This window comes from Marmota flaviventris, chromosome X (genome assembly GCF_047511675.1).
Source record: "Marmota flaviventris isolate mMarFla1 chromosome X, mMarFla1.hap1, whole genome shotgun sequence".
NCBI classification, from domain to species: domain Eukaryota; kingdom Metazoa; phylum Chordata; class Mammalia; order Rodentia; family Sciuridae; genus Marmota; species Marmota flaviventris.
The window spans coordinates 130832733-130855612 of NC_092518.1; the positions used below are offsets into that span (position 1 = coordinate 130832733).

The 22880-nt window shown below is 39.3% G+C and overlaps 2 protein-coding genes across 5 annotated transcripts in view; one reads left to right on the top strand and one right to left on the bottom strand.

Annotated features, from left to right (window-relative positions):
* Mtmr1 (myotubularin related protein 1) overlaps positions 1–22880 on the top strand; it is a 75215-nt gene that overhangs the window by 48173 nt on the left and 4162 nt on the right. For all 4 annotated transcript variants that reach the window (XM_071606593.1, XM_071606591.1, XM_027954485.2 and 1 more), the window contains 5 exons: positions 3023–3208; positions 3763–3969; positions 9801–9893; positions 17056–17169; positions 20186–20362. In XM_071606593.1, the coding sequence (XP_071462694.1) occupies positions 3023–3208; positions 3763–3969; positions 9801–9893; positions 17056–17169; positions 20186–20362 (777 nt within the window). The remainder of the gene's footprint in view (positions 1–3022; positions 3209–3762; positions 3970–9800; positions 9894–17055; positions 17170–20185; positions 20363–22880) is intronic.
* The window catches only part of Cd99l2 (CD99 molecule like 2), a 115834-nt gene continuing 108368 nt past the window's right edge, over positions 15415–22880 (bottom strand). The window contains exon 10 of the mRNA XM_071606594.1: positions 15415–15598. Coding sequence (XP_071462695.1) covers positions 15507–15598 — 92 coding nt within the window. The 3' untranslated portion in view covers positions 15415–15506. The remainder of the gene's footprint in view (positions 15599–22880) is intronic.

Below are 22880 nucleotides of genomic sequence, written 5' to 3' on the forward strand. Positions count from 1 at the left end.
TGTTTTTTGTAGTATGGCCATTTTAACAATATTAATCCTGCCTATCTGGTAACATGAGAGATCTTTCCATCTTCTAAGGTCTTCTTTGATTTCTTTCTTTAGTGTTCTGAAGTTTTCATTGTAGAAGTTCTTCACCTCTTTTGTTACATTGATTCCCAAGTATTTTTTAAGGCTAATTTCATGGAGGTGATTTTCTCAATATCTAATAGGCACTTCATTGTCTTCTATCCTGTTCAGAAGAAGTAAAAGCAGGACACCAAAATGCATGTCTACAATAATTTTAACCATAGCAGTGTATGTGTCTAGGAAATACACAGGATATTCATTTGTTGAAGTCCCCATCAACTCTTCTACATATATGATTATGTCATGTGCAAATAGAGAGTTTGACTATGTCTTTTCTGGTATTGTATTTCATAGCTACTTGCCTGATTCCCTATAAAAAACCTGTAGCACAATATTGAATCTCAGGTAAAAGCAGGCAGCCTTGTCTGGTTCCTAGACTTTTTTTTTTATATAGTTGTAGATGGACAGAATCCCTTTATTTATTTTTATGTGGTGCTAAGGATTGAACCTAGTACCTCACACATGGTAGGCAAGCACTCTGCCACTGAGCCTTAGCCCTGGTTCCTAATCTTAGGGGAAAGTATTCCATTTTTCACCATTAGGTATGATATGAGCTATGGGTTTTCATACATGTCCTTTATCAAAGTAAAGGAAGTTTACCTCCTTTCCTAGATTTATCTTGAAAGGATGTTTGATTTTGTCAGATCCTTTTTCTGCATTGAGATGTTCATGTAGTTGTTTCCCCCTTCATTCTGTTAATGTGCTGCATTTCATTGATTTTTGTATGTTGAACCCCTCTAATGGATCTAGTAATGTCCCCCCCAAATTTGTGTCTACCTGGAACCTCAGAATATGAACTTATTTAGAAATTGGGCCTTTGTAGATGTAATCAGTTAGGATGAGGTCTTAACTAATTAGAATAGGCCCTGAATTCAATGACCAGTGTCCCTATAATAAGGTCATATAGAAATAGACGCAGAAAGAGGGAAGATAGCAAAAAGTCTCACCCACCTCCAGTGCCTTCTTTCCAGTTAGAGTCAGTGATTCCTCTGTTGTCTTACCCTCTTCATGCTTGGCACTGAGTCCCAGCATGGTCTCTGGTCTCATTGTTCATCATTCTTGCTGCTGCCCTAGATTTCTGTCTGCTGAATTTCTTATGCCCCTCTCAGGAAGCTGTGTCACTGTCAATCTCCATGGCCCCTTAACCTTGGATGTTCTTGCCCATTTCTCACCAAGTTGTGCTTTCTTCCCTCTGGTGGAACAGGCCTGGCCAGTGTTCCTGGTGTCCCCTGGGTTCTCCCAGAGCAGAAGACCTATAGCCCTGTGCTACCCTTGACCCTGTTCTTCCCGGTCCACCCCAGATTTGGGGGACCTGAAAGACCAGGGTCTCTACTTGTTTATCATTGTTGCTCCAGGAATGGGCATTCATATTTACTTGGTAAATTATTGGAAACTGAATGAAGAGTGTGGTCTTTGAGTCACAGACATGTTTACCTTTGTTTATTTTATTGAGCTAAAAAGTCAGATAACATAAAACTTACCATTTTAGCCATTCCATAGTTTACAGTTCAGTGACTCCTAGTACATTCATAGTGTTGTGCAATTAGCACTACTGTCTAACTCTTGATCCTTCTTACCACCCCATATACAAACCCCATCCATTGTAGCAGTCAATTCCCATTCCCTTCTCCAGCCCCGGAACCCACTAGTCTTATTCCTATGGGGTCCCTGTTCTGGACACTCCATATAAATGAAATCATATAATATTAAATCCCTGTATTCTTTTACTTCATTTTCAAGGTTCATCCACATTTTAACAGTAGTACCCTATTCCTTTTTATGGCCAAATAATATTCAATTGTATAGATAAACCACATTTTTTTATCCAGCTATCTGATGATGATGGACATCTGGATAGTTTCTCCCTTTTGGCTATTGTGAATAGTACTGTTGTGAATGTTTTTGTACAAATTTTTGTTTGAATACCTTTTCTGAATTCTGTGGGATATATGTATACAAGTGTAATGGCTGGATCATATTGCAATTTTATGTTTAACTTCTTGAGTAACCACCAGGAAGTGGGCTATATCCTCCTTTTTTGTTACATTTGTATTTTGTTTTAGTTAAATTGCTTAGATAAATGTTATGGTTTGTCTTTTGATCGCCAAATTATTTTATTGCAGAAATTTTGTAGCAGTGCAACTTTTTTCTATTCAGATAAATAGCACTAACAGTAGATACCTTTTTAGTTTGTTTTCAGTTTCTTGAAGGAATTTTTTTTAATTGGTTCTTTTTAGTTATACATAAAGAATACCTTTTAAAACCTAATTCTTAAGTAAGAACCAGTTTTTTTATATTTTAAAATTTTTTAATAGATGAAGGATTGTTATGACTTTAATTATATACCTATAAAAAGATATGAAGTCCTAACTCCTAATACATACAAATGTGACCTTATTTCAAAATAGGGTTCTTACATGTATAATTAAGATGAGGTCATATTGTATTGAGGTGGGCCCTAATTTTATACAAAGGGTATTTTTTATAAGAAGAGAGAAGAGGCAGAGATGCAAAGGGGAGAAGGTCAAGTGAAGATGAAAGCAGAGATTAGAGTGATGTCTCTACAAACCAGGAATGCCTGGGGCTTCTGCCAGGAGCTGGACAAGCAAGCCCAAGGAAGGATCCTCCCCAAGAGGCTTTTGAGGGAACCTGACCCTGCCAACACCTTAATTTCAGACTTTCAGCTTTCAGAATTGTGAGATGATACATTTCTCTTATTTTGAGTTACTCAGTTTGTGGTACTTTGTTCTGGCAACTCCAGGACACTTAGATAAGTATATACAAGGTTTATCAATGGATGTGTTTGTTGCTTCTTTAGTGGTCTGTATCTGGTAGCACTAGAAACAATGGAAAAGTTAATTCCAGATAAATGGTATATATCTTTTGTTTTTCACAGGCAAAGGGTGGAGGATATGAAAGTGAAAGTGCTTACCCTAATGCCGAGCTTGTGTTCTTGGAGATTCACAATATTCATGTGATGAGAGAGTCACTACGGAAATTAAAAGAGATCGTGTACCCTTCCATTGATGAGGCACGGTGGCTATCCAACGTGGATGGGACACATTGGCTGGAATATATAAGGGTAAAGAGGTCTAGTCTTTGATCTGCTTTCCATTTAAGATTTCACTCCATCAGTGCCATAAATTTCCCCATCTCCAAGAGGGTTTTGGTATCACAAATAAGTGCATCTTTGCTTTGTTTATGAGCTTTCTTGGTTTCCTCAGGCAGCATCCTGACTATGGTCTTTGTAGAGGGCTTTTGTGACAATCAAAAGGGGTTAAGGCTTGCCTCAAGTCAGGTTGTAAAAGAACTTTGTGACTCTTTAGAAAAGGACCCGAATTACTGCTGTAGTTTTTCTTTGTATACTTTTTTTTTAATGTTGTTAAAATTTCCTGGTGATTCTTAATTGACTGCATGGCATTCTTCTGTGTATGTATGTGTGTGTGGTTCTGGGGATGGAAGTCAGGGCCTCCTGTATGGTAGGCAAGTGTTCTGCCACTGAGCTCCAGCCTTCAGCCCCTGCATGGCATTCTTGTTTGGTTTATTGACCAGAACTTCCAAAGTTCTCCTTAGAATTATTTTATGCACTAATTGAAATTCAGTGTAGTTTTGTCTGATATATCTCCTTTTCTGAAGATGCTTCTTGCTGGGGCAGTAAGAATTGCTGATAAAATTGAATCTGGGAAAACCTCTGTGGTGGTGCACTGCAGCGATGGTTGGGACCGAACAGCCCAGCTCACATCTTTAGCGATGCTGATGTTGGACAGTTATTACAGGACCATTAAAGGATTCGAAACTCTCATAGAAAAGGAGTGGATAAGCTTCGGACATAGGTTTGCACTGGTAAGTTGAGATGATGAGGTCTGTGGTTGAATGTTTTGCTTTGTCACATGTATGTACCTGCCATGTGTAGCATATACAGACATGTGTGCACACACTTGCGTGCAGACTTTCACCTCTGTATCAAACCTGAATTGCCATAATAGAATACAATGGACCTCAACATTGTATGGCAGGGCTTTTTTTGTGTACATGTATGCCTTTTTATTAAAAATGAGGTAGAATTCATATAACATAGAATTAATAATTTTTAAGTGCTCCATTCAGTGTCCTAGATGACCTTCATAATGTTGTGTAACCATCACCTCTGTTTAGTCCCAAACTATTCATTATCCCAAATGGAAACTCTATACATATCTTAAGCATTCAGCTTCCATTTTCCCCTCCCTTCAACCCCTGACAACCATTGCTCTGCTTTCTGTCTCTGTGAATTTTCCTATTCTAGGTACCTCATATAAGAGGAATTATACAATATTTACTTTCCCTTAATGGCTTTATTTCACTAAGCATGATGTTTCAAGGTTGATATATATTATAACAAATATCAAATTTTCTTTCTTTTTTATGGTTAATGGTATTCCCTTGTATATATATGCCATGTTTTGTTTTTCCATAATCTGTAGATGAACACTTGGGCTCTGTCCACTTTTTGCTGTGAACATGGATGTACAAGTTTTTGCCATAATGAAGTGCCATGGACTGGGCAACTTAAAACAACAGAAATGTATTTTCTCACAGTTGTAAAGGATGGAACTCCAAAACCAAGTTGCCAGCAGGGCAACTTAGTTTCTCCTGAGCCTCTCTCCTTGGCTTACAGATGGCTGCCCTCTTGCTGCCTCTTCACATGCTCGTACCTATGTGCATGTGTCCCTGGTGTTTCTCTGTGTGTCCAAATTTTCTCATGTCATAAGGGTACCAGTCATATTGGGTTAGGAGCCATTCTAATGGCCTCATTATAACTTCATCTCCGTAAAGGTCCTATCTCCAAATCCCATAATATTTGGAGGTACTAGGGGTTAGGACTTCAATTTGCAAAGTACATAACTCACCCCAAAGCAACCTGCTTTCAATTTGGGGAACATATCCCCAGGAGTGAAATTGCTGGGCCACCTGGCATGGCATTTTGTGGCTGCCATTTGTGTTTTTATCCAGTTGGTAGCTAATTCCTAGTCTCTTGATCTCTTGGGGATTTGTCTTCACCATGCATTGGATTGGAAGACTCCAAGATTCCCAGAGAGACTCATTTTGGAATGCAGGATGGGCAGCATGAGGACTTCAGTGGCTTCCATGTAGGAGCGCACCAAGTGGAGAGCAGAGAGGCCCTCACAGCCCTTTAAAATGGTCAGGTCCATAGCCTCCGAATCCTGTGCCCCAGGGGAATTCTTGTCAGATCCTTAGATACATTCCTTCCCTTCTCTTGCTTTTGTTTCCTCCCCTCTGAAATGGAGTGGTATGGGGGATGGAGGTTGGGTTTATCAAGTGCTTAGATGTCAGGGTCCCTGCTAAGTGCCAGCCAAATTTAACTTCTTTTGGTTATTTTTAAACACTATCATGAACAGCTTTGTTTCTTTTTTCTCATCAAGGGCTAGACTCAATGGGGAGGATAAAGTATAGAATCTTTCTAAATATTTGCAATTTGCCTTCCCTAAGGATTCAGAAACCATTCTCTTCTACCTGTCCTTTCCAAACTGTATGTCTGGAGGGAGGTAAGGCTGGCAAGTGGCCTTTCTCAGATGAGCAGCAGTAATGGTTGTCTATTGAAACAACAGAGATGGCAGCACACAACTGGATGACCAGGAGTGCATGTGTCCAGATAGCCCACAATTCTGTGGTCCTGTCCTTCCTTGCTAATGCTGGGGCTGGCCACATCATGGCCACAGAGAAGGTGATGTGACTGTGTGATTCATAATGGCCTCAATTTACTGAGTACCACTGTATGTCCATCACCATCACATGAATCATCTTATTTAATCTTGATAGGCAGGTACTATCATTGACAGGCAGGGAAACTGAGGTTTCAGGAATATGAGTTATCTCCTCTAGGTCATACTGTTAGAATGGAGCCAGCATTTAGACCATGGTTTCAGGCCTGCAACCACTTACCCACTGGGTCCCTGTAATCTACGTTACCTAGAATTTCTGGGAATGAGACACCTGAGCTACTGAGGCCAGTTCCTGCCCTTGTCCACCTGTTTCCATCATCTACCTCATGGACCTTATTATGAAACTGACTGTTCTTCCTTCATCCTGTCCCCATTCCTACTCTTTCCTAGATTATTCCCTTTGGTATAGTAACATACTACTATATCCCCCCAAACCCTTTGGCCTCACAGCCCTCTCTAGCTGTCACCCCAGTTATCTGCTCCCCTTTTACAACACTCCTCAAAGTTATTATATATATTTACTATCACTGCCTGTCTCCTTCCAGCTGTCTTGACATCATGGTCTTCTCATGGTTGTCAGCAACTGCCACTTTGCCAAGTCCTTCTCTTATTTGGCCTGAGTATTAGATGCTGTTGATTCTTCCCCCCTTCTGGAAGCACTTTCTTCACTAGGCTTCTGGACCTCTATAAACTTTTACATTTTCTCTTATTGCTGGGTCCTCCCCTTTTCTCCAACCTTTTAATGTTGATGTACTTCAGGGCTTAGTCCTTAGATGATTTCTCTGTGTGCTTAATCCCTGAGTGATCTCAGTCAGTCTCATGACTTTGAGTACATGTATTCAAATCTGTTTTCTCCTCTCCATTGCTACTGCTGCCCTCTTAATTCAGGTCTCACCAACTCCCTCAGAAAGTCTCCTAAGTAGTCTCTTTTCAACCTGTCCCCTTCCAATCCACCATCCCTACTGTAGCCTGATGGAACATTCCAAAAGACAAATCTGATGCTGCCACTGCCCAGTGTGAATCCCTCAGTGCCTTCCTGTGGCCTTCAGGATCATAGGCAACCTGTCAGCATGGCTCTCAAACCCTTTAGTTATCTGGCCCTGGCCCCTGTCTCCAGCCTCATCTATCAACTTCCTCCCCTTACTTCATCTCCCAAGCCTCAGTAATGTCCAGCTATGTATGACTCCCCTAGCATCCTCCCTCATGTTTCCATTGCTTATAATAATTTCCTGGCCAATAGGAAATAGGCATCTCCTATTATTCAAAGTTTAAATGAGACCTCAACCATAACTAACTTTTATGAGTTTCCCCCATTGTTCCCTCTCTAACCCCATGCTAGGATGGTTTACTTGTTCCTCTGAGCCCACACTGTACCAAATGCACACACAGAAGCCCCTACAATACTTAATTGCCCTTGTTCTTTACAAGTCTTTCTCCTTCGACTAAACCACAAATGAATAGTCATTAAGCACAGGTTTGTCTTGGTATCCTAGGTGGCTAGCCAAAGACTAGAACTCCACTAGATTCCATGAAAATGCCTGAAATTCTGAGGGCCAGACATGATGTCTTGCACACACCATAGGAGTTCAGTGACTGTCTATCAAAAGAAAGAATGAATTCTAAAGTTTGAACTGTCAGTGAGGAACTGCTCCCTAGGAACCTTAAATACTGAAGAGCAGGATCTACAAATTATTTTATGTAGGGCAAGTACAGAAATAAGGCAATGCATGCAGCTGCTATGGAACAGTATAGAAGTTCCTAAAAAAATTAAAAATAGAATTGTCATCTGGTCTAGCAATTCCATTTTTGAGCATGTACCCAAAAGAAGAGAAAGCAGGGACTCAAACAGATATTTGTGCAGCATTGTTCATAGCAGCATTATTAACAATGGCCCAAAGGTGGAAGTAACCTAAATGTTCATTAACAGATGAATGGTAAACAAAATGTGTCTATCCATACAATGGAATATAATAGGAAAGAAATTCTGATACACTGTACAACATGGATGAACCTTGAAGACATGATGAATGAAAGAAGCCAGTCACAAAGGTATATAGAGTGAACGTTTTCCACTTACATGGCGTGCCTAGAACAGTCAAAATCATAGAAACAGCAGAAGGGTAGTTGCTAGGGACTAAGGGGAGGAGAAATGGGGAGTTGGGGATTAATGGGAACAGAGTTTTAGTTTTGTCAGATAAAAAAGTTCTGGACACACACATGGTGGTGATGGTGCTAACAGTGTGCATGTGCTTAATGTGACTGGACTACACACTTAAAATGGCCCAAATGATAAAACTTTTATTTCTAGTTTACTACAATTAAAAACGAAAAAACTCCCCATTCCCATTCCCAGGCAACTACTAACCTGTTTTCTGTCACCCTATGTTTGTTTACATTTTCCAGAATTTACATAAATACGATCATGAAGTTTCTTCTTTTCTTTATCTAGCTTTTTTTGCTCAGAATAATTATTTTGAGGTCTAACCATATTGTTTCATGCATCAATACTTCATTCCTTTTTATTGTTGAGAAACATTCCGTTGTAGAGATATATAATTATGCACCCATAAAGGGTGGTCAATGACTGACCACCCTTATGATGTGGTCCCATAAGATATTGCCTACTGATATCATAGCCATATCATTCTAAAAATACTCTATGTCATGTTCACACAATGACAAAATTGCTTAATGACATGTTTCTCAGAACCTATCCCATTGTTAAGCAAAACATGACTGTACCACTATTTATTCATTCATCTCTTGGTGGGCATTTGGGTGTTTCCAGCTTTTGACTATTAAAAATAAAGCTGCTGCAAATATTAAAAAAATGAAAAGAAGGCAATACACTATTACTCTGAGCTGTTGACATCGACTTGGTTATTTCTTTGTTTTTATGTCTTCCTGATGGCAATTTTATAGATGAAGTATTTTTTTTTCTCCCTGTGGTGACCATGTTCTATGTTCCCAGTGTTTTTTTTTCTTTCTTGTCCTTTTGTTATATATTATTTTAAGCTTCTCTCAGAATGCTCACTCTTTAGCTATCTTTTTACTCGTGATGTTTTCAGTGTTTTTGGCAATCATGTTTATGTGGGTGAGAATAAGTATCAATCTATTAATATAAAACATAAAAAGATCTGAAACATAATACCAGACTCCTTGAGCAAGGAAGAAGAGTTCTTGAGTGATAGAAAATTGGTTAAAACTATTATTAATCACTATTTTTTAAAAATATTTTTTAGTTATTGATGGGCGTTTATTTATTTATTTATTTATATACAGTCCTGAGAATCAAACCCAGTGCCCCATGCATGCTAGGCAAGCACGCCACCACTGAGCCACAACCCCAGCCCTATTAATCACTATTTTGATATGCAGACTTCCTGACATTTCTGAAAAATGGGAAAAAATGTTTTTATACTTACAGAGAAAATGACATTCATGATGTGCTTTGTGAGCTAATTGGTACTCACTCCCACATTGATAAAATTTGCTTAGTGTGGTAGCTGATCTTCTTTTATTGGTTCTTTTTAGTTTTACATGACAGAAGAATCCATTTTGACATACTTATACAAGCATCAAATAGATCTGATTTTAATTCAGACTCCAGTACCTCTCTTTTCCCTTCCCTTTCCCCAGCCCCTGCTGGTAGCTGATCTTGAACCCATTATTTGAACTGAAAAGTTCACTAGCCACTTGATTATCATTTATTGAAATCAACTATATTAAAGAGAAATCACAAAACAATCAACATATATAGTAAGCTGAATCTTGGTTTCCTAAAAGAAATGGAAGTCACTTTAATTTTGTAAACATTTTCAAGTGCTGTTTATGTGCCACAAATCTTGTTAGATCTGATAAGGTATTACTGTATCACCAAAGAAACTTAAAATGACTTTTGAGAGGACTGAAGCATACATGAAGATGTTTAACCTTTTGCTTTCTTTGCAGCGAGTGGGCCATGGTGATGACAACCATGCTGATCCTGACCGATCTCCTATATTCCTTCAATTTATTGATTGTGTTTGGCAAATGACAAGACAGGTGAGAGATTTCAAGTATATTTCTGATCTATGTAGTGTTTGATTCAAGTATATCTTAAGTTGAAAACTGGATAAATTCTCATTGCTGTTTCATTCAAAATCAATGTTTGTATGTAAAATATGACCCCTTATGTTATTTGGTACAATTTGATTCTTATTCACTTAGAAACATAAGCTGAAAATTAGAAAAAACAAATTTCACACCAAGTTAATTTTCTTCTGCAAGTGGTTGTTGTCAATCTTCTTTTGTACCAGCTGTGCAAACCAAGGCCCTGCTCCTCAAGTCCATTCTGCCTCTAGTGCTCCCTTTTTGTCAGGTCCAGGAAACCTGCTTAGTCTCCTGCTGGGCACTTAATCTAACATTTGGCCAGATGTTAGAAATGCAGATATGGCTGTAAATGGGGTCAGACGAGAGAATTTAGGAATCTAGGCATTCTGATGTAGGTCACAGCCCCTCATACCTGAAAGTTACTGAGTCTTTGAAGTATGTGTCAAGAACGAAAGGCAGAGAGGAAGCTGTGTAGTAGTTGATCTTCAGCTATCACTTAGTTTTCAAACCCTAGTACACAGGGTGCTGGTTAGCAAGGAAGCCAGGCATGTATCCTCCTTCCCTTAGGCCCCAAGGCTTTCAGTTCAGAGAAGACCATAGGGCACTTGCAGTTTTTTTCCCCCTTATCTCCAATTTCCAAGCCTGAGTTTGGTGTCTTAGCCTTGGGATAGGAGATAGTGTCAGGGAAATGGACTTGGAATCAGAGAAAGGGAGGAAGGAGGTAAAATGGATTAGTTTTTCCCAGAGCCTACTGTGCAGCCTGGCTGAGGGAGGGGCTGCCAGGAAGAGTAAACTAGGGGACTGAGAACCAGGGCCTGGGTGCTGTCCCTCCTATACACTTGCATGGAGCTCTTGCCTTGGCTCTTTCAGGTAAGGGGAAGGGAACCAGCCAGAAAACTGCTGAAATCCTGCAAGGGATTCCTCCAACAGTCATAAGCTCATCTGTGATACTCCTGGCAACCTTACCACAGTCACCCTGGGATCTTTTTAGAGTACAACTACCTTCTCACTGTAGAAAGTTGTAAAATGTCAATTGTGTTTCCTGACTGTGAGTTACTGTTACTGATGGGAGCTTGTGTTGGGGCAAAAACAAGGTGGAGCTCCATTGCACTACATCTACTGCCCCTGCTGCCCTTTCCCACCTCAGCTGGGACTTCTCCCAGGCAACATTGCCTGGGAGCTTGGGAGCCATGGTAGCTCTCAGGTTTACCAAAGACTGGATGATGCTCTGGGGGTGGAGCTCGGCACTCTGGTTTCACAAGCCTCCAGGCATTGTGGTGTATGCTTAAGTTTGGAACTTTAAATGAAACACATCCCCTGGGGTTCTAGTTGAAATGCAGAATCTGAGTCTATGGATCTGGGGTAGAGCTAGCAATGCTGCATCTCCACAGGGTGATGTTGTGGGTTCACAGAGCACACTGTGGAAAGGGTCTAGAGAATGTTGACCTATCTTCAGAGTAGCCAAGGACTTCTGAGTAGCCAAGGGAGATCTCACAGAGTACTCAGGTCCTCACTTAGAACTGACTCTTCCTTTTTAAAATGTTTTTATGAGTGCTTTATAGTTATATATAATATAGGGGATCATTTTGACATAATCATACATGCATGGAATATAATTTGCCCCATTTCAGTCCCCAGTACTTCCACTTTCCCTCACTTCCTCCCTCCCCCTATTCCCATTTCTCTATTCTATGGGTCTTCCATCTGTTTACTTACTGTTTACTTTTCTTTTTTTTTTAAACTTTATTTTATTTATTTATATGTGGTGCTGAGGATTGAACCCATGGCCTTGCATGTGCGAGGCGAGCGCTCTACCGCTGAGCCATAACCCCAGCCCCTACTTATTGTTTTCTTAATTGGTGCTTGATAGATATACATAAATGTGGAATTCACTGTGGTATATTCATATATATATATATATATATATATATATATATATATATATACACACACACACATACATACAGACACACACACACATACACACACACACATATAGCATAATTTGATCAATTGCTTTAAAAAAAAGAATTTAAACATTATTTTATTAGTTAATTAATTAATTAAGTGGTGCTGAAGATCCAACCCAGTGCCTCACTTGTGCTAGGCAAACCCTCTACCACTGAGCTACAACCCCAGCCCAGTTTGATCATTTCATTCTGCAGTTCCTCCCTTTTCCCACCCTTTCTTTTTCTTTTTCAGTCCCTTTCTTCTTCTCTACTAATCTCACTTCTATTTTCATAGGATTTCCCCCTCTTTTTAAAATTTACTTCATTTCTCTCGAGTGATTGCATAGGAGAGAAAACATTCAACCCTTGAGTTTCTGAGCCTGGCTTATTTCACTTAGCATGATGTTCTCCAGTTCCATCCATCTACTGGCAAATGCCATAATTCCATTCTTTATGGTGAAATAAAACTCATATATATATATATATATATAAAATCACATTTTCTTTATCCATTCATCTGTTGATGGGCATCTAGACCAGTTCCATAACTTGATTATTGTAAATTGTATTGCTATAAACATTGTTATGCCTGTATCACTATAGGATGTTGAATTTACTTATTGATTTTGATAAATACCAATGAGTGGGATGGCTGGGTCATATACTTTTAGACCTAGCATCAACACACTGATTGGGGTCTCATGTTTATCTGAGAGCCAGGCCACAGTGGATTAAAAGTAGCCATTTAGAGAGCTGGTGGGGGATAGAATGGTGGCACATAGACTATACAAGTAACAAGTAACTGCAAAGACAGGCTCAGAAGGCAGGGAGGCTGGCTATAAGTCCTACTATTATATATGCCTTCTACTTTGTGCTGTTTGTATTGATGCTGAGCCAATAACAAAATTAAATGATTTTTAATTTCAGGTTAAGACAAGAAAGTATGAAACATATTCTAGAAAAATTGCATATAAATGTCGTATTAAAAAATAATTCTTATACCACTAATGGGATAAGCACGCATTAGCACAGAACATCCATTTTTGTGGATGTAAAGTAGTGTATTCCTCCTGAATGCCTAGAGGATGTATGAACAAACCCCTTCAAACTGATTTTTGTTCTTCATACTGTTTAGTGCCTATTTTCTTGTCTAATCTGTTAGTTTTGTATTGTTTATTGGATTTTTAAATTAGAGCTTTATAGTTATACATAGTAGTTGGATTCATCCCATCAAACTCATTCATGCAAGGAAATGAATTTCAGTTCATAATACCCTCTTTCCCCTCCCCATTTATCCCCTCTCATCCTTCTTCCCCTCCCATGTTCTCCTTCCTCTACTTTGCTTGACTTCTTTTCACTCATCTAGCTTCATCATATGAGAGAAAACATTCAATCTTTGAGTTAATGTCTGAGTCCAATTCCATTGTATATATGTACCACAATTTCTTAATCTATTCATCTATTGATGGGTGTCTGGGTTGATTCCATAATTTAGCTATTGTGAACTATGCTGCTTTTAGCATTGAGGTGGCTGTATCGCTGTGCTATGCCAATTTTAGATCTTTTGGGAAAATTCCAAGGAGTGGGATAGCTGGGTCATACGGTAGTTTCATCCTTAGTTTTTTGAGGAATCTTCATACTACTTTCCAGAGTGGGTGCAGTAGTCTGCAGTCCCACCAGCAATGTAAAGTGTACCTTTTCCACCCACAACCTCTCCAGCATTTATCATTGTTCATATTCTTGATCATTGCCATTCTGACTGGATTGAGGTAAAATCTTAGTGTAGCTTTGATTTGCATTTCCCTGATTGCTAGAAATGTTGAACATTTATTCATATATTTATTGGCCATTTGTGTTTCTTCATTTGAGAAGTTTCACAAAAAGTTATTTTGCCTATTTATTGATTGGGTTATTAATCTTTTTGGTGTTAATTTTTTTTAGTTCTTGTATATTCTGGATATTAATCCCCTATTAGATGAGTCACTATCCAAAATTTTCTCCCATTTTGTAGGCTTTCTCTTTCTGCTCTTAATTGTTTCCTTGGATTTTAAGAAAGAAAATATGGGGTTTGGATTAGAACATTTTGGGTGCCTCCCACAGCTCAAATATTCTGTTCATGAAAGGTGTGTATTGCTAATACATTAGGAGAGATAAATGATTAGTGTTTATCACTTAATTAACAAATGATTGATATTGATGCATCCATGTAACAAGATGGGCTTATTTTAGGTTGCCCAAAGTTAAATCAACTATGCTAAGTCAGTGTAAAGTTGTTAAAAATCTCAGAATAAAATGAACTAGTCTAAATGTTGACAAACTGTTAGAAAAGGAACAAAGGGAAAATAATTGAGGGAATCTTTAGTCTCAGAGATTTTCTATAGTAGTCATAGTTTAATTGCACCTTTACTCTTTTGGATAGGTTTAATAGTTACTAATAAATGTGCATTCCTCAAGAGGTACAGAATTTTATTGTAGATTACTGTGGATATTTTGAAAGTCTACTTTTTTGTGGGAATGGTATAGTTTCCAAGTGAAGAAATTAAAACATACTGAATGGCAGAGAGTTAATATTTTATTTGTATTGCCCTAGCTGCTACTACTTCCCCAGAGAGTTGTTTTCTTAGTTGAACTTAATGCCACAATACCCTTTGAGTATGAATGGCAATCTTTACCCAATGAACCAAAGTGAGTATAGATAGATGAAGCCTTTGTTTTTTGGTTTTCATAGGTGCCAATAAGGTTGGATTGAACCCTGCCCACTTTGCCCTCCCATACCTGGTATGCAATTGGCCACAAGGCTTGTCTGTGGCACTAAGACGTACCTACCCAGACTCCCAAATCTAGCATGCAGGCTTGTGGGAATCAGTAAGAATGCTTATTGTCTTAGTCTATTTGGGTTGTTATGACAAAATACTGCAGACCAAGTGGCTTATAAACAACAGAAATTTCTCAACAGTTCTGGAGGTTGAGATGTCTAAAATCAAAGTGCTGGCAGATTCTGTCTGATGAAGGTCTACATCTTGGTTCATCGATGACACATTTTCACTGTCACTTCAGATGATGGAAGGGACAGGGGAGCACTCTTAGCCTCTTTTGTAAAGATATTAATCCCATTCATGAGGACTCTACCCTCGTGCCTTAATTACCCCCCAGAAATCCTACTTCCTAATTCTGTCACCTTGGGGGTTAGGATTTCAGCATAGTTATGGGATTCTGGGAAAATGGACATAGCACATTTGACATTAAAAACAAAAAATAAAAAACAGCCATTTGGGCTAGATGCAGTGGCACATGCCTGTAGTCCCAGCAACTCAAAAGGCTGAGGCAGGAGGATCACAAGTTCCAGGCCAGCCTCAGCAGCTTAGTGAGATCCTACCTCAAAATAGAAAAAAAAAATTAAAAGGTCTGGGACTATGGCTCAGTGGTAGAGTATTCCTGGGTTCACTCCCTATTATTAAAAAAACAGCCATTTTCAATGTAAGGCCATTGTTAGAGTTGTAGTGAGCAGTCTTAAAAACCCAGGAGAGAATTCACAAGTAGATTTTATTAGTATTTCAGCCAGAGACATCATATTGTTGATTTACTTAACCTGGGGACAAGAATACCAGAAGAATAATCACCACGGCTGGTTTCCAGAAGTTTCTGAAGAAGCAACATTATGTTTGGGCTCCTTAAGGAGAGAGATTTGTGTTTCTATGAGATCAGTCCCTGAGGAGAGAAAGGCAAATCTTTATTGAAGGTCACTATACTTAATTTTTTAAATCAACTAATGTAATAACTTAGTGAAGAAAATCACAGTTTCAAGTGGAGTCTAGATTGTCATCATTTGACTGTTGTTTCTAATAGAAAACCCTATTCCTAGTATAGTAAATTAGTAAAGACAAATTAAAAAGTAAACTTGTCTTTCAGTGATCTTCATTATCACTCTAGAGATATCAGGACTAGTCATAATAGTGTGCAAAACATCACTCTGATTGGCGAATAGGTCTTTTATATAAACTGACTTCAATACAGATACACTAGGTAACTCTATTTGGTTTTGTTCTAGTTGGCTCTGCTTCATTCAGTAGGTGATGAATATTTCACTATTTTTTAAAATTAGAATTCTGGCATATAGTAGGTACCCAGTATATGCTGATGCTGAGATCATTATTATCATTTCCAGATAACTCAATGCCAGCTACTAGCTAAAACCTGCTGGCAATGCTAATAGTCTCATTGAAATTCTGTAAAGCCCTATCATCAGTTACCTAAAATAATTGAGATGATTATATAGTTTTTGTTAATATGATGAATTATAATAATGGCTTTTGGGGTAACATTAATTTTCAGATGTTAAACCAGCCTTGCATTCCTAAGACAAACCCTACCATCACCCTCTCACATGCTAGGCAAGTGCTTTATCACTAAGCTACATCCTTTTTGTTTTGAGACAGGATCTTGCTAAGTTGTCCAGGCTATGGATACATTTACGATCTTCCTGCCTCAACCTCCTGAGTATCTGGAATTACAAGTGTGTGCCACCACATCCAGCTTGTATTACCCTTTTAATATGCTGCCAGGTTCAATTTGCTCTTATATCAGTAAGAATTCAGGGATATATGTTGAGAGGTTGTGTTCGTGGGAAAGTTCTTAGTTACGAGTTGTTTTTTTTAATGGATAGAAGAGCTATTAATATTTTCTATTTCTTCTTGGTTCACTTTTGGTATATGTTGAACCCAGGGTCTCCCTTCCTGCTGTGTGGCCTACAGTGTGCCTCCAAATAGGAAGCTGGAACAATAATAGTGCTCCCCTCACTTATTTGCCTTCTCTCAAGGTCACAGTCTCTTGTTGCCTATTGCCAATATATCAAAACATTTTGTTTCATATATTTTATCCAGTTTTCTGTTGCTGTCAGAAGGGTGAACCTGAGCTCTGTCCTACATTGTGAGAAGTAGAAACTACATAAAATATTTTAGGCATAGAAAAATACAACAAATTTTGTTGTTTCTCAGCCAGACAGATCACCTTGGACTTGAAACTTAGATAGTTAAGACATAGGGTCTTTCTGCCTTTTAATCTTGATAAATTCCAAACAGTAATTTAGTTATCTTTCACAATGAAGTGTTATTACTTTATTTTAGAAATTAGACTTTAAGACAACCTTATTTTTCTCTCCATTTAAGTTTCCTTCAGCATTCGAGTTTAATGAACTATTCTTGATTACAATTTTGGATCACCTTTATAGCTGTCTCTTTGGGACCTTTCTGTGTAACTGTGAACAACAGCGGCTCAAAGAGGTAAGTGTCTTATGTCTCCCATGTTGCCCAGGCACCTATTCCAATAAGGACTATTATAGAAGGAGGCCTAAATGGAGGGAGGACTTGGCTTCTGGTCCTGCTGCTATCTGTAAGTGTGCAAGGAGGTGGGGCTTATACTAGAAGCCCTCACGGGGTTCTAGCAACTCAAGCACATATGTCTAATATGAGCCTCCTACTTTATAGTGGTTGGGACCCAATGAACCCATGACTTTCTTTCTTTCTTTTTTTTTTTTTTTTAATTGTAGATGGACACAATCCTTTTATTTATTTATTTTTATGTGGTGCTGAGGCTCGAACCCAGTGCCTCACATGTGCTAAGCAAGTATTCTACCACTGAGCCCCAGCTCCAGCCCATGACTTTCTGAGGAGTAACACAAATCTGTACTCCTCTGCATTCAGTGTGATTGAGCCCTGTTAACTTAAAAGGGAAAAAAAATAAAGAATAAAGTTTATGGTAATCATCATATCTTAATAAAGTTCTTTAAAACAAAGGAAAACCCAGCAGCAGAATAGTGAAATTCATATATAGAATTTAAACTATGATTTCATCTATTTTGGTGGAGGGGGGACTGCAAAATTTACTATTTAAAAAAAAAGCCTAGTCTCTTGAGATTTAATTTATACACTATGACATTCACTCATTTAAAGTGTACAGTTCAGTGGTTTTAGCATATACACAGATTGAGCAACCATAACCAATATGTAATTTTATAAAATTTTTATCACTTCAAAAATAAACACCACACACCCTAGCCTCTGGCAGTCACTAATCTGCTTTCTGTCTCTATGGATTTGATTTCATTTCATATAAATGGAGTCATATGGTAGGTGGACTTTTGTGATTGACTTCCTTCACTTCATTTTTCAGAAAGAAAACATGTTTTCAAGGTTCATCATGTGCCAGTACTTCATTCTTTTTTTGTGAATGAGTAATATTCTATTGTATAAATAGACCACATTTTTAAAAATATTTTTGTTATACATGGACACAGTATCTTTATTTTGTTTATTCATTTTTTATGTGGTGCTGAGGATTGAACCCAGTGCCTCACACATGCGAGGCAAGTGCTCTGTCACTGAGCCACAACCCCAGCCCGAGATGACATTTTTTATCTATTCATTGGTTCATAGAAATTTATGTTATTTTCACTTGGGGGCTTTTATGAATAATGGTGTATTATAAACATTCATAATTTTTTGTGGACATATACTTTTGTTTCTCTTGGATACAAAAGAATGGAATTGCTATGTGATGCCACAAATATATGTTTAACTTATTTATTGGGGAACCACCAGGTTGTTTTCCAAAGCAGTTGCACCATTATGCATTATTACCAGCAATGTCTGAGGGTTCTCATTTCTCTGCATTTCACTAACACTTATTATTTCTTTAAAAAATAATAACCATCGTACTTGGTAATATGACATGTTTTTAATTTGCATTTCCTTTACAATCAGTGATATTGAACATCTTTTTATGTGTTTATTGGTCATGTGTCTATCTTCTGTGGAGAAATGTCTATTCAGGTCTATTGTCCATTTTTAATTAGGTTATTTGTTAGTTTCATTATTGACACATTTTATATATACAAGTCCCTAATAAGATATATGATATGTAGTTTTTTTCTCTCATTCTGTGGGTTATTTTTTTCACTATCTTTATGATGTCCTTGGAAACACAAGTTTTTAATCCTGATGAAGTCCATTTTTTTTTCTTTTGTAGCTTATACTTCTGTTACCGTATCTAAGAAATCATAGCTTAAGATCACAAAAAATTTGATCCTATTTTCTTCTAAAAATGTTACAGTTTTAACTTTTAAATTTCAGTATGTGATTCATTTTAAATTAATGTTTGTATATGATGTGAGATAAGGGTCCAACTGCATTCTTTTGTATTGGCTATCTAGCACTAGTTGGAGGAAAGACTGTCTTTCTGCCATTGAAGTCTTGCCACCCTTGCTCTAAATCAGTTGACTATAAATGCAAGAATTCATTTTTATACTCTTTTTTCTCATATTTTAGTGGTCTATTATAATTATACATAATGACAGGATTCATTGTTACATATTTATACATGCACACAATGTAATTTGGCCAGTATCATTCCCCAGTATACCCCGTATTCTGTCCTGTTAATCTTTATGTTTATCCTTATGACAGCACCACTGGTATTGATTATTGTAGTAAGTTTTGAAAATGGCAAATATGAGTCTTCCTAATTTGTTCTTCCATTTTGATAATTACTTTGGCTATTCTGGATCCTTTGAATTATTGGTGGTATTTCTCTTATAAATATAAGAACTTAAATGGTCATAATTGAATGTTCCAGTGGGAAGTAAACATTTTTATAAGCAACAGAATAATAGAACATTTTCTTGACCTATTTTCTTCATTTGAGTTTTTCACTGTTTGATCCATTGTTTAATGCTTCTCTGTCTTGTCCCCATCCCTACAAATTTGGGTGTTTTCATTCAGATGAGCAATGCAAATTGTTAATCATTTCTAAATAGTGTACTGTAAAATTGAGGGGAAGATATGCATACTTCTCTATAGGCAGCTTTTCCAGTCTGCCGTCATGGCACAGTATTCTGCAGATATGTATGGTTTTTCCATTGCAAGGGATCTTAACTGTAAATTCTACCTACATTTGTCAACATGAACAGTCACAGAAGCAAAACTTAAACCAGAATAAAAAAAATGTATTTATTATTGATGAGTCCTATCATCTTGTGGATGTTGGAAAGTTCTCATTCTGCCTCCCCACAGACACACTTACTGGATGTTGCCTAACATCAGCAATATGTTTTTCCAGGACAGCAAGCAGTGCATGTTCCCATGTTGTCCCCAGCATGAGGCCAGACTTGGTGGGAGGATGGGGGTGGGGCCTAGTAACTCTTTGAGTTCTCTTCATTATTCCAGTCATTTTCTTTATGTAATACTCATTCTTGGGATATGAAGAAAAGCTTATTTCAATTATTCCTTTTTTGTTTTTCAGGATATATATACAAAGACTATATCTTTATGGTCTTATATCAATAGCCAGCTAGATGAATTTTCTAATCCCTTCTTTGTGAATTATGAAAACCATGTGTTATATCCTGTTGCTAGTCTGAGTCATTTGGAATTATGGGTGAACTATTATGTACGATGGAATCCACGAATGCGACCACAGGTACCTTTTTGTTTTTATTCTCCTCATAGGAACACGTCTCTTTCCTGGTGAAGATGATGTTATAAAATGTGTGCATGATGGGTGCTAACATACTGCAGTTCTTTGCATTCATGTTCCTCTAGGCCAACCCCAAGCTGTTAGAGTTGAAAACCTCCTCCTTCCCCCCCTCTGTTCTCTACTGAGGAAGGTATGGAGAGAATCCTGTCTGTGTTTGGCTCTAAGACTTATAAGTTGCTCGGAAGTCTTATGGGTGGAGTAGTACCTACTCTAGCTAATGTACGTGTGGAGTTGGTGGAAAGGCTGTAGTAGCACAATAGAAAGAAGGCATGGGCAGAGGCACAGAACAGCCTCCCCTCCAGGAAGGGGTAATGTTTGCCTTACCATCCTAGACTGTTTCACAGTAATACTTTCTGAGATGGTAAAAACTGAGAGAAAAATACATAGACAGGGCCAGTCAGCCAAGCCTGTGCCTGTACTTTGTGTTCTTCGGTGGCTGAGCTCTGGCTGTGAGCGATGCCTCCCGTGACCTATTCTGAATGCTCCCCCAGTTTGGGGGCTTTGCCATGGGTTTTGACTCATCCCCGCTCCCCACCCCCAATTTTCTGTACATGGGTGGCCAGGCCTGGTGGGGTCTGGGTGTGGAGAATGAGGGAAGGAGACAGCCCTCACCTCTGTGGACAGAGAGCTTTCTGCTGAGGTTTCTTCTTAAGATAACACTCCCAAAGCTTAGCAGACAGTCACCAGGAGTATGCTGCCCAGCCATTGTTCACACCACTGTTTTCCCCCATCAGCCAGTGATGTAGCCTGCCTGCTCTCTCTGCATTCCTCCTCAACCATCTGTCCCTCTCATGGTGTCCTCACATGCTCCATCTTAGCTCCAAGCCTCACAGACAGGGGCAAAGTCCAGTTGTTCATTTTACTTTCAGCTGTCTGGCACTGGAACTCCAGAGGGCACCGTCCCTTTCCTAACTCCTGGGGCTAACAGTGCACTTACATGGAGCCTCAGCTGTGGGTTCAGTCTGATGTGCACATTCTGCTGCCCCAGGCAGCTGTGACCCATCTCCTCCTTGGATCTTCTGCTCTGATGCCGCAGCCCACACCAGTCACACTTGCTGCTTGTTTCCCTGATGCTTCACTGTTTCACTCCATTTGTTCCAGCTGCAAAAGCCCTTTCCTCCTCTAGATCCTGTGAGTTAATCCCTGCTGCCTTATAACTGCAGGAGCATTTTTCAGTGTTCACTGATCATAGCACTTACATAGTTCTCTGAGCTAGGCCCTACACTCCCTGTTGCCTTCACCTCTGTTGTTCCCTCTCCTCTTCCCTGGCTGGGGCTGGTGGCTCCAAGTAGCACAAGTGGCACCTCAAAGCTCTGCAGGTGTGGAAGTGCAGGGTGAACTGCCATCCTTTCACTGGAGTCCAGGCTCCAGATCTACTCTGCCTGCCTTTGCTGCTGTACCTAGGAGACCCAGCCTTCACCCGCTTCCAGCAGCTTCCTCCTTTGTGTGTTTTGCTGTCACAGGCACTTGGCTGAATTCTTCTTTGCTGGGCAGCTGTAGAGTGGGAAAGTCACACCTTTGTTTTAATTATGTAGAGAGAACCACTAAATAGTCTGTTTAGTGATTCCAGGGACCAACTGTTTGGTGCTCTTTTGGTTAGAGGGGTTTCTCAGTTACTGCAGGGCTTAGCAGGTCATAGACTTGAAATGTAAGCAGCATCCCCTTGAAGCACTGTGCTGGCTCATTCTGCCGGTGCCACAGGCCCAGCCACACACCCTGTTATGCTCATTCTCCATTAGAAACAAGTAAGGGCAGGGAGCAAATCTTTTGTAAGAGATCTATTCTTGATGTTTCCTCATGGAAGAGCGTTCCGTTTCAGCGTGATGATGATCAAGGGAACATGGCTATAGCTGCCTATCTTGAGGTCCTTTAGTGTGCCACTGGGCACTGTGCCTGTGACTTCATGTTAGTCCCACAGTGCAGAGGGTGAAGGAAGGTCTGAAAAGCCATAACTCATCCAGGACTTGCCAACTTGTGTGCAGTTGTGGAAGGATATCCCTCAGCAGGGCCAAATTGGGTCTCTGGCAATAACTCAGTCCTGATCTGGAGCAAGGCCCTGAGCCTCACGGCAAGGTGCAAGCATGATACAAATCTATGCCAAGTACCTGCCACAGTACTGGGGGGGGGTGTAGAAGGTGGGTGTCCGGTTTTTTGTGTTCTCCCTATGCTGTATCTCCATGGCTACAGCTTTTATACTAAAGGCCACAAACACAACATGCTGGGCACATGGCCTTTTGGGACACTGGTGATATACCATGCTAGGGAGGCAGGTGGGCATTTGCACAAGGCCAGGTGTATGATGGGGAAAGCTTCCTCCCTCTGGCTGCACTGCGGTGGATGGGAAGCAGAAGGCCATGAGGTAGGTTGCCATAGGTGTGTGGTGATTGGAACAGAGTCGTGTGGGGCTGAGAGGAGGAGGGATATAGGAGGAAAGGCAGGGGACACAAGCCTACTGGGTCTC